Here is a 17495-nt window from a genome sequence, read left to right as displayed (position 1 = left end):
TTTGTCTTATAAAAAAAAATAAATATTGGATTTCTGACATTTTAAGTGGAAGTATTATATTTTACTTTCCAGCAAGATTTATTCATATCTGTTTCAAGACCAGAACAGTGCCCCAGAAACTTGACATTTAGATTATACAACAACTAAGCTAGGATTTGTACATAATTTTATTATTCTCTCCTTCCTTCTCTAAGAACTTAAGCATGCTTTTGAATGTATTCTCTTTGAGTGTAGCAAAGTAGAAGTATCAGGCAAGCACAGATCATTTTATTGCATTTCTCCTTGATCTTATATCAAAACCTGCCTATTATTTGCATATACATAATAGGATTTCTTAAGTATATTCTTAGTAATCCTGCTTATCTAGGCTGAACCGACATGTAATAACATATCAAAGAGAAAATTAATTCATCTCTTTGTAGTCAGTCTGTTGTAGTAATAATATATGCAGCATTGTACATAAAGTAGGGATATCTGACTTACACTGCAAATGAGCCAATCATATTTCTAAGTCATGATGCCATTTTTAGTGTGCTAAGATAGGATTTCCTTCTTGAATTATTTATGTTTCTCATTTGTTTTTATTAGAGTATGTGTTACATTTTGTATTTGTTTTGACTACTTGATATTTTCATTTATGATAGGCAGTTACAAGAATTATTACTCAAAAAATATCTTGTAGTAGCTTGAATTTAAATAGTTTTTAATAGATTCTATAGTTTTTCAAAACGGTGTAGGTTAATATTCTGTTAGAGAAATCATCAAACTATATTTCTCAAACATGTTTCTAAAAATACTGATATTTTGTAGTGTAAAATCATTCTTTGGTCATATACACTTAGGAAATACTGGTTTGATGTGATTTAGCAGATTTTTTTGTTGTTTTATGAGCGTATCATTGGACTTTTCAAATCTTTTACTCCGATAGTGTGCCTCATGAATGTACAAAACAGGGCTGCTGTACCCAGTATTTTCCAATCCAAAGTAACCACAGAATGTGCCCTCCTTTTTTTTTTCAAGGAAATCTTACAATATCAGCAACAATAATTGTATTTTTGATCACAGTGGTAATGACAAACAGGATCTGCCTGGCAATACTCCAGCATGGTATCTGTATTGACTTTTTCATTCTCATATTACTGTGTGTTGGATACTATAATTAGTTCCATTTTATATAGGTAAAAAAAAGAGTGAGAACTTGCTCAGACCAGAGCTGGGACATAAACTGAGTATGGGACTCTTGAGTTCAGTTTCTGGAGACTACATTATAGTACCATTCTGACTGACATCTACAACAATGGGGTTCTGCAGAGCAGTTTGTTTCTGTTGACTTAGGGGCTTTGACCAGCTTTTTTTGCATATCACAGAAGTAGTAGTGATATTTATTGTGTCTCCTTTCCACCTTTGAAACTCTAGATATATTGCAGAAGTAGGCCATTGGATCAGACACATCACACTGTATCTCTCTTCAAGTGTGTATGTGATATTATAGGATTTTATGACAGTGTGAAATACGAAGGAGTCTTGGAATTGCTTTTGTTATCCCTTGGCAGTATTGGAGATTGGCCAGCCTGGACTTGTCAGTGTAGAGTCATCCTGGACTACATAGTAAGACCCTGTCTCAAAAAAAAAATTTTTTAAAGAAAATTATTTCTTCTGATACATGCTACTAACATGCAGTGGAATCTTTTATACTGTAATCCCTGTCATTACCAAAACTCACTCTTGAGAAAAATACATACCATGAAAAACATTTTAGTTTTTAGATAGAAGTGTAGTGTTATCTTCAAATCACAGCATTAAATACAATTTCTTTAAATTTTTGTTTATTTATTTGAAATCATTTTTTAATGGCAAAATTTTGTCTTATGGTGGTCTTGTCTTTTAGGACCTAACCCTGGAAGAAAAGATGGACTATTTTCAGAGTCAACTTTTAACTCTCCACAGGGTGTAGCCATCATGGATAATGTCATATATGTGGCAGACACTGAAAACCATCTTATAAGAAAGGTAATTTTCCTTTTTAAGTTTTTATCAGTTTTTAATAGTTCTTATCAGAAAAACTAATACTTATTTGCTGCATGAGATATTTGAAATTATAAGGCATGATATGTAAGTATGTCAGAGCATCCTTATTCCACTTTTCTCATTTGCTTTAATTTTACTCTTAATATCTTATTTTCGGTTTATCGGTATATAGTTGTTAAAGAAGAAAAATCCATTGAATTCTTTTTTTTTAAGTCATCACCCAGTTTCTAAAACGCTCCCTATTTTGAGGTATTTTTCTAACCATCAGTGTACAAATGATACTTGGTCCTTTCCAGGTAAATATTCTTAACCCTAGAAAAAAGATCATACTGTTCTTGCCTCCCTTCAACTCTTATGCTTTGGTTGAAAATACTAGTGAATTAGTCTTATTTCCTGGACCCAGGTAGAGGTGGGGGAAAGGGATGGAAAAAGAATTAAGACATGTTATGTACATGCAGCAGCTACCCTGGATGAATGTAATCATTATGTACTGCAAGCATTTACTAATAAAAACTTTAAAAATTTTATTTCACCTCATTAAAAATATGATCTTTTTTAAAAAAAAAAATCAATTACTACATAACGGTAAAAAAGTTCCCTGCCTATCAATTCTGTTTTCCCAGAGGTGTCCACCCACCCTGAAATCTTGTGTCTTTCCAGAAAATCTCTACCTGCATATACATACAAAACGATCTATGTTTAAAAGGTATAGTGGTGGTAACTTTTATAACCCCAGCAGTCTGGGGCAGGAGGATCAGCTATTCAATCCCAACATGGGCAACTTAGTGAGACCCTGTCTTAAAATTTATAAAAGAGCTGGGGATGTTCCTCAGTACAAAAGCCTCGAGTTTAATCCCCAGTACTGAGCGAAAGACAAGAGTTTCTTTTTAGAGATTATTTTTAAATTTTTTTATTTTGAGACAGGATCTCATTAAGTCAGTAAATTGCTCAGGCTGAACTTGAACTTGTGAACCTCCCACCTCAGCCTCCAGAGTATTGAGATTACAGTGTACACCACCAAGCCTGGCTAGAGAATTGTTTGAAACAAATGGAAGCATAATAAATATCCATGTTTTGCCAGTTTTTTTTGTCCTATTAGCCACATGCAGTATGACTATCATATTTCATTGTTAATGTATCCAATTATTTTAAACATTCCTTCCCTGTGGCTATTTTGGGTATAATCCATTGATCTTTAAGTTACCATCTATTTGGAAAATAAACAAGTTCCTCTAACCTATCCTATTGGATAAACACATTTTTTCAGATACATTCTTGTTTTTCTCACTGTTTCTTTCAGTATTGATATTTATCCTCATTTATTTGACAGTATTATTACTTAACATACAATTAATGGCAGATACACATATTGGATATCTAATAATCTCCTTGGCATATATATCTCCATGAGGGCAAGAAATCCGTTTTCTTTGCCGCTAAAAATCCTAGCACTTAGGATCAGGCCTGGCCTGTGAAAGGTGTTCAGTAGTTACTTGTTAGATGAATTTACGAACAAATAACATCTGCTTAATCATTTTCAAAAGTGATTTTTTAAAGTTTGGAGACTGTTTTTGGAACTTAAGCATGCTAATACATTGTCAAGTACTGTATATTAGTGGGGGATACTTGTACAGTGTCTCCCAGCATTTGACTAAGAGCCTTGTTAGGCAGAGCTTCTCATAGTCTAATGTTCCTATGGTAAGTACTTTGCCGAAAAGTGTTTTTCTAATGTTAAAGATCGATATTTCTTTATCACTTCTTTCTGGTGTTGTGTATTTCCATAATTAATCAGAATATCATAGATATCCGACAGTGCACTGAAGCAGTAAGGTAGCGTAGCCTACATCATTCAGAGAATTCTTGTCCTTTCTACCTGTACATCCTCTCTCCTCCTTTAGAACTTAGTGAGTTTGGGAGTATTGACCATGGTGCTGCATTTTAAATGCATTAAGTAGCATAATCACAACGAATTTAGGTTTCCTAAACTTTTTCTATATTATATTGTTTAGTGTCTATAGAAATAGGAAGTGGAGTTATTATTTCTTTTTCTTTTTATAAAAATATTTCTTGTCTTTTATTTTTGTTTAAAATCTCATTTGCAGAGAATTGACCTGATCGTCCTCTTACATTTATACACACAAATGCATTGTTCCATTCAAATTCTTCCTTGTCTAGAATAATTTAATAAGTTACAAATTCCCTACATCCCCTCTCCCCACTCCCATTGCCCTTCCCTTTATTTGAACAAACTGGTAGGCAACCATTCTGCTAAGTTTACTGCATGTCTTTGTGACTTGTAAAACAGTCTTTTGTGCACATGATAATTTTATATGACTTTATTTTGGTATATCATAAAATTTAGCCATGTAAATACAATTTGTTATTTTTTTGTAGATTTGACAAGTTTTACAAACTACCATCAGTTTTTAGAATATTTCATCCCCCAGTTAAGAACTCTCATAATACTCACAGATAGGCCCCATTCCTAGGCAACTACTAATTTACTTTTATTTGTGTTAATTTGGCTTTTTTGAAAATTTTATATAAATAAAATAATAAGATACATGGTTTGTTATGTTTGGCTTTTTTCATTTTACGTATTTTTGAGGTTCATCTAAGAAATGACATAGATGACCAGAGTAGTTTATCCCTTTGTATTGTTGGGTAGCATTCTATTGTGTGGATATACCACATTTTGTCTATCCATTTTTTTTCTTTTCATTGAGTTTATTGGTACATCCTAGGTAGACAGTACGGTTACATTCGTTACTGGGATCTTGTACCTTTATATGACAGGTCTTGGTTCTCATTTTTCCCCCTTGTCCCTACCCTCCCTTCACCCCCTTCTACCCTCCCCATTTACAAACACTTTATTTCCATTTTTTCATTTTCTCATATTTTTTCTTTTCTCTTATTCCCTTTCCCCTACCCTTCCCACTTTCGCTACACCTTTAGCCCTTTTCTTCCTATTTCATATTGTTAATTATCCCATTAGGATCTTGTGTACTATTATAGTTTTTCACACCAGAGAAACTATTCGGTATTTACACATGTGTGACTTATTTATTTCACTTAGGAGTATATCCTCAAAATGTATCCATTTTCCTATGAATGACTCTAATTTCTTATTCTTTATGGCTGAGTAGTATTCCATTTTATAGAAAAACATCTTCTTTATCCAGTTTCCAACTGATGGGCAAATGGGCTGTTTCCATGTTTTAGCTATTACAAACTATGCCGCTATAAACATAGGTGCGCATATGTCACTGTTTGTCTATCCATTTACCAGTTGATTAGCATTTAGATTTGCTTTTGTTTTTAAGTTTTTGTTTTGTTTTGGAGTTTCACTATGTAGTCCAAGCTGGCCTTGAACTCACTGTGTAGCCCAGGCTGGCCTCAAACTTACAGAAGTCCTGCTTTCAAGTGCACAATTACAGGTGTGCACCAACATGTGAAACTATAGGTCGTTTCTAACTTTTGGCTATTATTATTATTACTGATAAAGAAGATGTGGGTTTTCTATAAAATGGAATATTACTCAGCCATAAAGAATGAGAAATTAGATTCATTCATAGGAAAATGGATACATATTGAGGATATATTCCTAAGTGAAATAAATAAGTCACGTGTAAATACTGAATAGTTTCTCTGGTGTGAATAAACTGTATTAGTACATAAGATCCTAATGAGATAACTGGCATTGTGAAATGGGAAGAAAAGGGCTAAAGGTGTAGGGAAGGTGGGATGGGTAGGGAAAGGGTAATAAGGGAAAAGAAAAACGTGAGAAAATGAAAAGATGGAAATAAAGTGTTTGTAAATGGGGAGAACAGGAGGGGATGAAGGGAGGGCAGGGACAAGGGGAAAAACTGAGAACTATTTACAAACACTTTATTTCCATTTTTTCATTTTCTCATATTTTTTCTTTTCTCTTATTCCCTTTCCCCTACCCTTCCCACTTTCGCTACACCTTTAGCCCTTTTCTTCCTATTTCATATTGTTAATTATCCCATTAGGATCTTGTGTACTATTATAGTTTTTCACACCAGAGAAACTATTCGGTATTTACACATGTGTGACTTATTTATTTCACTTAGGAGTATATCCTCAAAATGTATCCATTTTCCTATGAATGACTCTAATTTCTTATTCTTTATGGCTGAGTAGTATTCCATTTTATAGAAAAACATCTTCTTTATCCAGTTTCCAACTGATGGGCAAATGGGCTGTTTCCATGTTTTAGCTATTACAAACTATGCCGCTATAAACATAGGTGCGCATATGTCACTGTTTGTCTATCCATTTACCAGTTGATTAGCATTTAGATTTGCTTTTGTTTTTAAGTTTTTGTTTTGTTTTGGAGTTTCACTATGTAGTCCAAGCTGGCCTTGAACTCACTGTGTAGCCCAGGCTGGCCTCAAACTTACAGAAGTCCTGCTTTCAAGTGCACAATTACAGGTGTGCACCAACATGTGAAACTATAGGTCGTTTCTAACTTTTGGCTATTATTATTATTACTGATAAAGAAGATGTGGGTTTTCTATAAAATGGAATATTACTCAGCCATAAAGAATGAGAAAAGATTCATTCTTTCATTCATAGGAAAATGGATACATATTGAGGATATATTCCTAAGTGAAATAAATAAGTCACGTGTAAATACTGAATAGTTTCTCTGGTGTGAATAAACTGTATTAGTACATAAGATCCTAATGAGATAACTGGCATTGTGAAATGGGAAGAAAAGGGCTAAAGGTGTAGGGAAGGTGGGATGGGTAGGGAAAGGGTAATAAGGGAAAAGAAAAACGTGAGAAAATGAAAAGATGGAAATAAAGTGTTTGTAAATGGGGAGAACAGGAGGGGATGAAGGGAGGGCAGGGACAAGGGGAAAAACTGAGAACCAAGACCTGTCATGTAAAGGTAGAAGATCCCAACAATAAATGTAACTGTACTGTAGCCCCAAAATGTACCAATAAACTCAATTTTAAAATTTTTCTAAAAAAAAATAATAATACTGCTATAAACATTTGTGTACTAATTTTCACAGAAATACATTCTCATTTCTGTTGAGTACATACTGAGAACCAGAATTATTGCCGTGTGTTTTATGTTTGACTTTTAAAAAATCTACTAAATTGTTTTCCACAGTAGTTGTGGCAATTTACATGCTCACCTGAAATAGTTCTGTTCCAGTTTTTCTACTTCCTCACCATCACTTAAATTCTAACCATTCTATGGCATATGAATTGGCATTTCATTGTGATTCTTGTAGGCTTTTCCTGATGACTAATGGCCTCAAACATCTTTTCCTGTGCTTATAGAAACATTTTTATCTCTTCCTTTGAGAAGAATCTATTCAGATTCTTTGCCAGTTTTTTAATTGGATAATTTATCTTTTTGTAATTGAATTATAAGAATTCTTTATATATTCTGTGTAAAAGTTCTTTCTCAGATATGTGATTTGCAGCTATTTGTTCACATTCTTTGGATTGGATTTTCAATTAATGATATCCTTTGATAGACAAATATTTAAATGCTAGTGGTGCCTCATTTATCTTTTTTCCCCTTTTATTTCTTATGCTTTTGGTTTATCTGTAAAGAAGACTTCATTGTCAAATCCAAGGTCACAAAGATTTAGTCCTGTGTTTTCATCTATAAATAAATCTTTCATTCATTTTGAGGTGACTTTTTGGTACGATATGCAAGTGAAGTCCACTCTATTCTTTTGTATGTGGGCATCTAGTTATCCCAGAGCCAATTATTGGAAAGACTGTTCTGCCTCTTTTAGTCTTGGCAAGCTTGTTTAAAATCGGTTTATCTTATATACATTGATTTATTTCTGGACTTTCACAGCCAGTACTATACTATTTTAATTGCCATATCTTTTAATAAATTTTTAAATCTAGAAGTACGAGTCTTCCTACTTTCTTCTTTTCCAAAACTGTTGGGGGTATCTTGGGTCCCTTGCAATTTCATATGACTTTAGGATCAACTTACCTTGGTTTGAATATTTCTTATGTAAATAATTGTCAACAAAAGCAAATTAATTTTAATTTTTAATCTCCCCCTCCCCTTTTGTAGTGTTGCTAGCTTGAACCTCCATTGCTTTTAAGCGTTAGCATTGATGGTAGCTTGGTATCATGTAATGCTTACAGTCAAAGGGAACAAATACAAATTTTCTCTAGAAGTTTAGTATATATTACAGCTTAGGGAAATAAAATATCTATTCTGTTAAGAAAAAAATTTTTATTCCTAGTTACAAAGTAAGGATTATTTTATTAAATGTACTTCCTACACATACTGAAATAATTATATATTTCTTGTCTTTGTCAATGTGATAAGTTATATTAGTATATTTTTCTGAGGGTAAGCTATCTTTTTATTCCTAAAATAAACCTTACTTAGGTGTTAAAGTTTTGGAAAATCAAGTTGGATTTGATTAACGAAAATTATATTTAATACTTTAAAATTCATGCACATTAATTAAATGGCTCTAATTTCTTCTCATCTCATCTGGTTTTAGAGTCAAGATCACACTGACCTTATCAAATCAGCTAGTCTCATTCTTTTTCTGAGATTTTGGAATAATTTGCCTAACAGCAATTACTGTTTTGAACATTTGTAAGAATTTGAACATGAACTGGATTTGGTGCTTTTGCTAAGATGAGTTGTTTGATTTTTCATATCATTTTCAATGATGTACTTTTTCTTAAATCAAGATCTATTTCAAGGGCTTACCCCTTGTATTTTTACAGATTGGTTTCAGTGAAAATATAGGTAAGGTTAAATTGATGAATTTTTTTTAATAATCTCAGCAGATTATAGAATAAACACTAAAGGAATCAGTGTAATATACTGTAGTAATGGAATAAAAGCTAATAACTTTAGGATTGTTTTCATAGAGTAAAAAACATTTGAAACTGTTATTTATTCATGAGAAAATCAGCAATCTTGAATTTAAGTTCATGACCTCTGTATGATAAGAACCATCTACAGAAAGCCTCTAGCCTCTCTTAATGCAAAACTATGGAATGTTTTCATATTGGGAGCAATTGAATCAGCAATTGTGAATTTAAGTTCATGACCTCTGTATGATAAGAACCATCTACAGAAAGCCTCTAGCCTCTCTTAATGCAAAACTATGGAATGTTTTCATATTGGGAGCAATTGGATTGGAAGACCTAGCCATTATAATAAAGAGAAAGAAAAGGTGTACAGTTTGTAAAATAGAGGAATAATTGTCTTAATTTGTTGATGACATGTCATATACATAGAAAATTCTAAGGAATCTGTGAAACAACTACTCAGATGTGAATTTTGGCCATATGAAAAGATTATATACTGTAATAATCAGTTGGAAATTGCAATGTAAAAATTTTACCTACATTAACAGCCAAAAGAATACTTAGAACAAATGTTATAAAATATATGCAAGATTTGAATATAGTCTGCTCTTTCTACCTACAGGTTCCATATCTATGGATTCAGCTAACCATGGTTCAGAAATACAGTGTAACAATTATATACCTAGATTTACATTGTATTAGGTATAAATAATTTTAATAATCTAGTCCTGATTTAAAGTACACCTAAAGTACACATATAGGTTATGTATAAATACTACACACCATTTTATATAAGGACTTAAATAAGATACCAACTTTTAATATCACCTTAAACTGTCCTGGAACCAATTCATCATGAATACTGAGGTATTTCAAATTACACAATATTACTGTGAAAAATTAATTGTGTTAGAAATATGAACATATTAAATAGAATAAATATTGAAGGCTAGGTATTGAGTTGTCATTTCTCTCAGATGGAAATTCAGTACAATCCCAATCAAAACTCCTTTAGGCTTTTTTAAAAGATATTTATAAATAGATTCCAAAATGTACATGGAAAAGCAAAATAAAGTATTCATAATATCTAGAATAATCTTGTGAATGAACAAAATTAAAAGACTGTTATTTGATTTGAAAACTTCCTATGTTGCTACATTAATCAAGACCCTGTGGTACTATCTAAGGATAGACATAGATCAGTAAAAAAGAATGAAGAGCCTTAAATAGCCCCTATATGGTTCATTTGATTTTTTTAAAATATCAAACTCGAGGAGGATCCCTGTGAGTTCAAGACCAGCCTGGGCTACATAGTGAGTTCCAGGTCTGTCTCAACTACATAGTGAGACCCTGTCTCAAAAAATAAAATAAATACATTTATTTAGTCAATTATCAGGGAGAAAGAACGAGTTAGATGCAGCCCCTGCCTCCAAGGAAGGCAGAGTCCACCTGGAGATACAGACAGCCGAGCTCAAGCCATCAAGGGCCACAGCCCCGGGGCAGGAGTCTGGGGGAACAGCTCGGGAACAGAGCGGGGATCGAACTCGGGTCCTTGTGCTCGCGAGGCAGGCGGTGGAACCACTGAGCTAAATCCCCCGGCCTAAAAACTGGTTTAAACAGAAGAAATGGGATCTTCCAGGCAGACTAAGAAAAAAAGACATTACAGGAAAATTTGAGGTCTGCTGCATACGACGGAGGGAAGAGAATATACAAATTTTTGAGCTCTGCATGGAGGCAGGAGGATCACTGAGTTTGAGGTCAGCATGGGCTACAGAGTGAGTTCAAGGCCAACCTGAACTACAGCAAGACCCTGTCTCAAACAACAAAACACAACAAAAATGAAAAAGAATATACAAATGTCATTGTATGTCTAAGGCATGAGTGCATGAAACTTCTCACTCTCCATTAAAGAGAACCAGAGTTGGTTGGACAACTGACGGATTCTAGATCTGGGCCTGGGAAAGAACAAATAGATGAGCTTGTAATATTTTGTTGTACCAGAAAATAAGTGCTAAAAAAAAAAAAGATGGGGACAGCTGGGGAATATGGCACAGTGGGAGACAGTTTGAGAATCCTAGTAAATAACACAGGTAGATTTTAACCTATGAAGAAAACTAGAACTCTAGTTGTTGATGCCAATATGGATAAATAAATAAGGGAATATTGTGTCTCACACAATTCCAAATAATAAGCATAGAAGGAATGATAAAAAAATTGCTACTTGGAAATTATTATGATTAATAATGGATCCTCAAACTGGTGAGTGGAACAAGTTTGCGTTCAGAAGAAATGGGATAGTGACATATGACAAATCACCTTCCAACAGTACTTATTGCTGGGCCAGAGATGCAGCTCAGTGGTTCCGCCGCCTGCCTCACAAGCACAAGGTCCCAAGTTCAATCACCGGTAGCAAAAAAAGTGTGTCACCAAAGTGGCTGTGGTTGCCTCTGGACAGGTGGGAACGTAGGGGTGACTCATCCAGCCCTTCCGGATCTGTGGTCCCAGCTGCCCGCCCCGCTGGCCAGGCTTCTTTCCAGCAGCAGAGCCAGCCTGGGACTTGCACGTCGATCCTCAGCAAGCTTCACAGGGGAAGCTGAGGTGCTCCCCACTGAGCCTGGAGTGCGTGTTTACACCAGCACTTTTTCTGCACCTGTATCTTCAATCCAACAAGGCCTTTTTTTGTGTGCCAAATAACAAGAGGCCCCAGGCGGCGATTGCATTATGCCCTCTCAGCTACTGCCCAAGGTCTCTTCTGCACCAGACCTGCTTGGCACCACAGGGAGCTCCTTCCCTTGCACGATGACGTTCCAACCACAGCAGCCAGGAAGTTGCAGCCAACCTTGCTGATTGTCACAAGCAGGACCGTGGGTCCATTGGACTCTTGGTGAGAGTAAGCCCTTTCCTGGGAGGAGGAAACTCCTCTCCATAAATCTGCTCAGTCCTGTGCAAATGGCACTTCAGAGGAGGCCCGTGCATGTGAGTCTATGAGCCAACGCAATATGCAAAGACACTTTGACATATCAGGGCTGGTTTTTCTGTTCATACCTAGTTCTGGTGCTCAGGAATGGGGAACTATGCCGATGCCCAAGGGCAGAAAGACCTTGAGGCCCAATAAGGGGCAACCCTAGGCTTTGTTTTTCTTGCTTTTCTTTTTGTTTTTGTTGGCCTTGTGCTGGCTCTGTGTACAAAAGATATATTTTGTTTAACCAAATATTAAAAATGGAAAACTCAAAAAAAATAAAATATCAAACTCAACTGCAGAAAGAAAACAATTTCAGCAAACCATACTAGAACAGCTAGATACCCATATGGAATTTGAAATAAATTACCCTTCAGATAAGACAGAAACATCAATTGCATCACAAGCCCAAATGTAAAAGTAAAAAACAAAGCTTTTTAAAAAAACACGCAAAGGAAGATATACAAATGGCTCATATGCATAGGGAAAGATGCTTGACATCTTTAGTAATCAGAAGATTGCTTATCAAAACCACCATGAGGAGCAGCTTCATACCTCCATAGGATGGCTAAGAATATCTTTGTGATTCACAAGCAGTAAAGATTTTTCATGACAACACAGAAACAATAATCATAAAGCAAGACGATAAATTAGGCTAAAATTTAAAATGTCGAATCATTAAAATTAACTGTTAAGAAAAGGAAAAGACAATCATAGACTTTTGGAAATATTAGCAAAAATCTACAAAGCAGGTCTTTCAAGGGCCTAGTATCCGTGACACATAAAGACTGCCACAAATGAAAAATAACACAGCCCAATAAAAAAGCCGAAAGACTTTTCTTAAAAGAAGATACCAGAATGACTATAAGCACATAAACTGTTCAGCATTCTAAGATAAGAAGGAAATGTAAGTTAGAAACCACAGTGGTGAGCCAAAGCATGGCAGTTTATGCCTGTGGCCCCATTACTAGGGAGGCTGAGGCAGGAGTACAGCTCCCACCCAGGAGTTCCAGATCAGCCTGGGTAAAATAGCAAGATCCCTCAAGGAAAAAAAAAAGGCAAAACAAAAATGCAAACTAAACAATGGTATGCTGATCTTTTAATGACAGTGATACTGATATTTTGCAGTTTGCTTTGAAATGCATCAAAAATGAGTGGGTTGAAAAATTGATGGGTAGATAAAATATGTGTTAAGTCAAGTAAGTGAAATGTTGATAATACAGTCTAACCAGGTGGTGATTCTATGGATGTTTGCTACATTTTCCTTTTAGTTTTTCTGTATGTGGTAAATTTTCACAGTAAAATGTTGGGAAGAGGGTGTAAAGAGATGAAAGCAGAACATCTTTTTTCAGTGGACTATATTACAGTAGCTTCTCAGTGTATGGAGTAGAGATAACATAGGAGTCATAGAATTGCCTGAATTCAAATCTCAGATTGTCATACTAGCTGTGGGATCTTGGGAAAGTTACTTAACAGTCTGTGTCTCAGTTACCTGTGAAATAAGGTCACAGTCATTGGGTTAGTCTGAGAATGGCTGGTTGTCTGGCTCACTCTTGAGCTGTGCTGAGCACCTGTTGAGTTCTTTATGTGTTAAGACTGAAATATGTACATTTACTTGTAAGAAAAATGCATTTTATTAGATTGTATTTTTAAATTTCACTTTTAAAGTATTTTATAGTTAAGATGAGGCCAGCACTAGTGCTGGTGTAGGCATGATGGGAGTGGGGAAAACAGGAGGAAAGTAGAGGAATAGACAGGTGGAGAAATGAAGGGGACTGATTGTGTGCACTTGAATTACAAGGTCCCCGTTAACCTTTTTAAAAACAGTGTGTGGCAAATACTGTCTGTATGTTTTATTGGAAATCTTCAAGGAAAAAAAACAAAAGTAATATGCATTGCATAATACATTGATTACGTTTTTATAGATTGACCTAGAAGCTGAGAAGGTGAGCACTGTAGCTGGCATTGGAGTTCAAGGTACAGATAAAGAAGGAGGAGCAGAAGGAGAACAGCAACCCATTAGCTCCCCTTGGGATATTGCTTTTGGAACATCAGGTATGTAAAGTTTTAAATGTAAGCAGACTTTGCTTAATCAAAGACTTTAAAAATATGCTTGAAGTATTCCTTTGGATAATTCTGTTGCTAGTTTTATACTCATTTATGGCTTGGAGTTTGTTCATTATGTGCAACAAAGTCAGAAATAACATATTCCTGATAGAAAATGTATTATATATAACAATATACATTTTCTATACAAGACAGTTTAAAGAATTTCATGTCAGACACCTCTTCCAACTCACCTAGTCCTGAATATTCTTAAATTGAAAGGTTTATAGCTTCAGAACTTCAAAAGGTTATTAAAATTCGGGAGCTGCTTTTTCTTTTGATTTTAAAATTTAGTGTAGTATTGAAATATGATAGCTTCTTTTGAGCAATTAAAACATTTCACCCTACTGACTTATGCAAACATTGATAAAATAATTGCGTTATTTTTGTGATTTTTATTATCTATATTAATTAGCTTGAAAAGAAATCTAAGAGTACTCTTATCAGTACTCTTTATTTTCATTGGCCCTCAGCAATACTGAATTGGTTATTTATGTGTTTATAAAATCAGACAAGTGAGTAGAGAAAGATTACGTTGAAAATGGAATTTAAGGCTAAATAGGTCACATGATCTTAAGGTATTTAAAGACAATAATGTGGAGAATAAAACTCTAGTCATATGTGGAGAATTAAACTCTATTAGTAAACCAATTAAAGCATAGTCTCCTTTTTATTGTCGTGCATCAGCAATTCTAAACAATTTGAGAGTTAAGTGCCCACCAACAGTTACCACACCTCTTTCCTCAGCTTTGGTACAACACAGAGCTATTAAAATATACATCTAATAAGTGGAAAAACAGCTATAGATGGTTATAGATGGCACATTTATAGTTTGAAGCATAGTAAAACTGTCAGTAGCATAGGCAAAGTAAATAAGAATTCCTGCTTCGATATGCTATTTCCATTTTGCAAGGGAAAAAAAATTATGCACTTTATATGTACATAAGCCTGTGAATGATTTATAGCCAGTAATTCACAAAGCAATTTAGTTATTGATACTTGCATTTTGCTACTTTGTATCTACTGTATCTGTTAGTAATCCCCATAGTTATACTGCATAAGAAATCATCCCAAGACTCAGAAACCTCAGCCTTTACTTCTTGCTCATATATGGGGTTGGGTGTAGTCTGTTGAGGCTGAGCCAGCCTGGGCGTGGTTCCAGTTTTTTTATTAGGTCCAGACCTGATGTAAATGGTACTCATCTTCTGTGGACCACTGACTGTTTGAGAAATACTCTTTCTCGACAAAAGGCAGACGTCCTGGAGGGTAAGCCCTGTCATACACATGAAGCTTTTATTGTCATACCTACTTACCACATTATTAAAACAAGGCATATAACCGAGGATAAAGTCATGGGACAGGGATGCCCTCATTATCCCCACAGAGGCTGTAGCAGGGACATGGATATGGATGAGTGAAGAATTGAGATAATAAACATCACATTATCAGAATTACACTGTTAAAACACCGTGTTTTATTGACTAGATGCTAGACTAAGTTGGATTTATTTAATGGTGAAGGCATACCTAAAATATTGTCTAGGCTAAAATTTTTTCAACCACAGTTTATGGCATGAGATTTCTGGCTATCTTTATATCAAGAATGCATCCAAATTACTCTGCAAAGAAATTCTAGCTTTATACAAGTATTCCATCAGGTCCCACCTCACATGATGGCCATTGGAGATGTACACCTTCATTCATTAAGATCAGTTTTCAAGAAAGGAGGTAAAGTCAGCATGATGGCATACTTATCCCAATACTCTGGAAAGCTGAGGCAAGAAGAACAAAAGTTCAAGCCCATCTGGGCAGTTTGGTGAGTTAGTGAGACCCTGTCTCACAATAAGAAAAAGGGCTGAGGATGCAGCACAGTATGAAGGCTTTGGGCTCCAACCTCAGTACCATGCACAAACATATCTAAGAAAAGATGTGAACCCTGCCTTAGCTCAACAAATCATGGCTCTATATTTAACTTGGAGCTGAAAATGTCTTTAATTCCAGGCTCTTGTTAGAAGTAATGTTAAGTACATTTAACACCAAACACCTGGCAGGATGCTGGTGAAGAGAAATGGCTTTTTCAAGCACTGTGTGAAGGTCCTACAGTCACAAACATCACTCTCACCCAAGACTTTTTGTCTTGGGTTCCACACCAATGAATAGTTGAATAGGTATTATAAAGTAGTTATAAATCTGGGAGTATTCTCAGAAATTCTTGTTAAGATTTGGGAGAGTTGTTTAAATTTTCATCAGACTTTCAAAGTGATATGTTACCCCAAAACATTTTAAGAGTGACTGGTTTAAATTATTCTAAAATCTATTTAATCTATGGGGGCCGGGGATTTAGCTCAGCGGTTCAGTAGCCTGCCTTGCAAGCACAAGGACCCGAGTTCAATCCCCGGTACCAAAAAAAAAAAAAAATCTATTTAAAATCTATCTGGATTAATGTGCATTGTACATTAATATATGTCAGAATATGGAGAAATTGCATCATAGATACTTGCTCTACTTACAGTTGCTTGCATTTTACCAAATCATTCATTTTAAAATATATCAACTTATATATGAGTGTCCTATATATGTATTTCATATATACTTCATCAAAACACAGCCCTGTGGGATGTGTTACTGGTTTTACTATAGGAATTTGCTGACCTTATTACATTATAAATGACCTCTGGTTATCTACTGAAGAAACCTTTTTTCTAGGCCTTATATTACTGGTAACTATATTTATTTTTCATAGATACTAAGGTTTTTTTGTTTTGTTTTAGGTTTTTTTTCCTTACTTGTTAAAATGTATTGTTTAATTAAGCCTTTAGGTTTGTTTTGAAGCTCTAGGATATTTTGACTGTGACAACTGTTTCATTATATTGATTGCTAGGAAACAGACAGATTTATCCTTAGCAAAATATGATGTATGACATAGTGCTTATTTTTTAATATACTCTGTATACATGTTTCTTTTGTACCCTCATTTACCCTTTTGCTTTAGTTTCTTATTTCAAATTTTATTTATCTATTAGACTTATTTCCTTTGAGCTAGTTGCTGAGGTACACACCTGTAATTTCAGCTATTGGGAAAACTGAGACATGAGGAATGAAGTTAGAGGCCAGGCAAGACCTTGTCTCAAAGTAAAATGATCTGGGGATGTAGGCCATGGTAGAATATTTGCTTAGCCTGTGCAGCTCCTTATGTTCAATTCCCAATAATCAAAGAGAGAGAGAGAATTACTTCTTACCTACCACAGTCCTTTGTGAAATAAAAGCACATATAGAATCTCTCTTTTCTGATGTGATTGAGTCTTTGAATCTGATATTCAATCTATATAGAAAAAAATACTAAGTTGAGAATCAAAAAATTTTTCAATATATTCAAAATTAAAACACATTTTAATTTAAGAAATGTACAGTTTAGGCCGGGCATGGTGGCACACGCCTGTAATCCCAGCATTTGGGAGGCTGAGGCAGGAGGATCGCTGTGAGTTCGAGACCAGCCTGAGCTACATAGTGAGTTCCAGGTCAGTCTCAACTACATAGTGAGATCCTGTCTCAAAAAAACCA

At 34.9% G+C, this 17495-nt stretch overlaps 1 protein-coding gene across 1 annotated transcript in view; it reads left to right on the top strand.

Annotated features, from left to right (window-relative positions):
• Positions 1-17495, top strand: part of Nhlrc2 (NHL repeat containing 2) — a 57152-nt gene that overhangs the window by 19763 nt on the left and 19894 nt on the right. The window contains exons 5-6 of the mRNA XM_010634665.1: positions 1889-2010; positions 13755-13884. Coding sequence (XP_010632967.1) covers positions 1889-2010; positions 13755-13884 — 252 coding nt within the window. The remainder of the gene's footprint in view (positions 1-1888; positions 2011-13754; positions 13885-17495) is intronic.

Source organism: Fukomys damarensis, unplaced genomic scaffold (assembly GCF_012274545.1).
Source record: "Fukomys damarensis isolate Sample0158 unplaced genomic scaffold, DMR_v1.0_HiC HiC_scaffold_8, whole genome shotgun sequence".
Taxonomy (NCBI): Eukaryota; Metazoa; Chordata; class Mammalia; order Rodentia; family Bathyergidae; genus Fukomys; species Fukomys damarensis.
This window is presented reverse-complemented; position numbering and strand designations above follow the sequence as displayed.